Source organism: Cyprinodon variegatus, unplaced genomic scaffold (genome assembly GCF_000732505.1).
Source record: "Cyprinodon variegatus isolate N-32 unplaced genomic scaffold, C_variegatus-1.0 Scaffold1253, whole genome shotgun sequence".
NCBI classification, from domain to species: domain Eukaryota; kingdom Metazoa; phylum Chordata; class Actinopteri; order Cyprinodontiformes; family Cyprinodontidae; genus Cyprinodon; species Cyprinodon variegatus.
The window spans coordinates 44153-47497 of record NW_015151706.1 but is presented as its reverse complement, the minus strand read 5'-3'; the positions used below and the strand labels follow the sequence as shown (position 1 = coordinate 47497).

The 3345-nt window shown below is 41.6% G+C and overlaps 1 protein-coding gene across 1 annotated transcript in view; it reads left to right on the top strand.

Annotated features, from left to right (window-relative positions):
• LOC107102421 (A-kinase anchor protein 6-like) overlaps positions 1-1185 on the top strand; it is a 69922-nt gene extending 68737 nt beyond the window's left edge. The window contains exons 4-5 of the mRNA XM_015401735.1: positions 440-586; positions 1063-1185. Of these exons, the coding sequence (XP_015257221.1) occupies positions 440-586; positions 1063-1185 (270 nt within the window). The remainder of the gene's footprint in view (positions 1-439; positions 587-1062) is intronic.
• The last annotated feature ends 2160 nt before the right edge of the window (positions 1186-3345 follow it).

Here is a 3345-nt window from a genome sequence, read left to right as displayed (position 1 = left end):
TTGATCATCTGTCCATCATCGTATAAAGCCCGCCCTGACAATTTGTAAGTTCGGAATGGCACCCAGGCTAGGAATATCTGTGAAGTCTGTTGACTCTAAAAAGTGCTTTTTAAAAAGTACTTTATAAGTACAGGAAATTTAGCATCCAATACTGTACTCTGCTCTGCAAGGATCATGGATGGAGAAAGACGTTTTTCACTCATGGTCCCAGTTTTGTGTCTGGAGAAAGAAATATGTAGACATCCAGTTTTTGTGGCTGCTGCAGTCATAGGTTGTGGAATCAGACTGTCCTAAACTTTGAATCAATGAGTTCAATGAGTGGTGAAAAAAACCCTAACAAAGAGTTTGAAGCTCATCATGCATTACATTACATCTATAAGTTTTATTGTACGCTCTGCCCTTTCAGCTATTTGACCTGTGCAATTATTTCTAATTCCAGAGCTGCCTCACTGAAATGCTGATGATGGAGAACTGGAAGACTAGTCTGCTCAGACAAGCAGCCAACCTAAAGAGGAGTGGGAGTGTACAGCCAAGCAACTTGCACATCAAAATGCATAACCTTACACACACGTGGCAACAACTAGAGGTAAAACACATTTAAATCCCAACACGTAGATACTGTGAGAAAGACATCATATCCATATGTAATTAAAAATTATTATGAGTATAACTACACAAAAACAATAGCCTGTCCTGCATCACTGTCCAAAAGATATTAGCACGGGTGCTTAAAGCTTCTATGTTTTGAGAAACTATGTTTTTTTAACTCTAAAACCTTTACTACCTTACCTCCGAGTGATTGCATAGGTTTTATAATTTTAAATATAGTTTTGCCTCTTTAAGTTTGTAAATTCCGTAAAAGTTCAAAAAAATCCACTAGACTTGTTTTCCAAGATTTGAAGACGTTTCTCCACCTCTCCAGGAAGCTTTCTGTCATGTTGGCTTTCAGGGATCCTAACCCACATGCAGAAACACTCAGAAACAGGAGAAAAAGTTCAAAGGTTTATTGAATAAACAGGGGGTTATCAGATTCAGGACTGGTCACGACTGGTTTCTCTGCAGAGGGGGACAGAGAGGTTAGCAGATATCCAGGTATGTTACAAGTTGAATGAGAGCAGGTCTGTACCTGTTCAGAAATTCAGGCTGAGCGGCAGAGGAGGGGAACCAGGAGGGTCCAGAGGCTGAAGGCAGGCAGAGGCAGGGCTGAGTAGTGGATCTTACAGAGCAGGTTCAGAGCTTCTCTCTCAGCTCTTTCTGAGAGCGGGCAGGAAGGTATCAGACTGATTCAGGTTTCCAGGGTTCTCCTGAGAAGAGACTGCTTGGTTTCACGCTTGAGAAACTCTTCCAGGTTTCAGGTTTCCAGGCAGGTTCTTCCTGAGAAGCAGAAAGGACAAAAAGCAGATTAGGTTCAGATTCAGGCTTCGGGGAAGTCAGAGATTCAGACAGGCTGGTCGGCTAAACTCTGGCGTCGGATTGTAGCTCTGCACCTCCTTAAATGCCGATCTCCTGATGAGCTCACGAGCCGCAGGTGTGGTGGTCAGCTCCAGCTCCAGGAGACCTAGAACGCCCTCTGCTGGAGAAAGGTGGACAGACCTCCAGATACCAACACTTTCTCAATTCAAATGTCTGGATCCTCAGTGAGTTTGGGTCCTATATAGGCAAGGCCTTGTATTGCTTGGAAACATGCAAATGGTAACCGATGAATGGGTTGTTTGGTTCCATTGCTAGCCTGTAATATCTGAAACCTATCTATGATTCTTCAGATATTACAGGCTAACAATGGAACCAAATTACATCAGTGATCACCTGAACAAAAGAGTGGACTGGAGACACAACTGTGAAGCCATCTACAGAAGGGACCGAGCGATTTGCTTAATCAAGAACCAATAACCTTTAGTTAAATGATTCTTTACCCTCTTTGAAATAGCTAGCAGCGAATAGACATCAGGATTCCACTAAATGACTCTTGGTCAGACTTGGTAATGGAAATGTAATGAGCATCTGAGGAAAACATGAACACTAATGTTATATCAGTGTTTAACACTTAGTGAATAAAGCTTGTCCAAGCTTAAGCAACAGCTACAACGTATTCCTGTAGCATAGCGTAGCATGCAGTCCATTCTGTGTCTTTACTCTTCAGTAAACACGTGATATGATTAACATGATCAAAAGACATATTGTTTGTTCTGTCCCTGATTATGCCAGACCTGCAAACTTTTTTTTCCATGTCAATTGGAAAGGTTGAGTTTCATCCAGCTGCAGCTCAGCAGTCAGTGGCTCACAGCAGGAGTTCTTTGTCTCAGTCGTTCATCATGGCAGTCCTTCTTTCCAGTCTGGCTCTATAGGTTCTGAAACTAAAGAGAAATGTGTTGCAAAAGGTCTTTTTTGCTGCAGTTTGGTTCTGAAAGGTTCTGACTTATCCTTGAGGATTCTGGAGATCTGGGTCTTTCGGTTCCGGCAGGATCTCCATCTTTGTTTTAAAAAAATGTAGATATAAAAAACATAACCGCGGATGTCTGGGGGACAGTGATTCGCTTACATGCTATGAATGCTGGCGAACCATAAAGAATAAATGATGAACAGTTTAGTTTGTGCCTTCAAGTCGTTGCCCATAGGAAGACGTTAGTTGTATATAAACTAACGGAATATCTTCAGAACAGCTCCTTAAGACACAAAACTCATATGGGTGAGTAGAACATGATGGAATGACGTAAAATCAAGGGACCAATAAAAAAAAAAAAAAACATAATCCCCTTTAATTCACGTATTTACATATTCACATATTTGAAATATTCATAGGGAGAGGGTTCTTGCACCGTGTGAAGATGTCCTTTCATATTGATCTATCTTCATGCGTGCTAATATTTTACCTCACAATCCAATACAAATGTCCACGACCTCATCCGTCCTCACATTAGCAGCACTGGCTTCCTTAACAGGTGTATATATAAGTAATTAAAATCGGTGAGAGCACATTGTTAAGTAGTAACCGGATAAAAAAAAGAACGACTGCACAGTCAGAAAGCCACTTATTTACACTGTAATGAAAGACAGTGTTGTGCAAGATATGTTATTTATTGCCCACTGGAACCTTTGAACTAAGCCAAACTCCTGTAAACCAACACTGCATCAATATTCCCCCCTTCCCCAAACTTTAAACCTAGCACAGTACAGCCCGATAAGCACCATTCTCCTTGCAACCGACAAACCTATAACCTGACTCCGTCAGATGGATTTGCTCCGCATATCTATCTGGAAACCTTCCGTTGAAGTAATTTTGGGAAGGGGCGAAAATACTGGTTAGCTGATTGGCCTATGTTGGTGATAGACGGGCCAAATAAACCA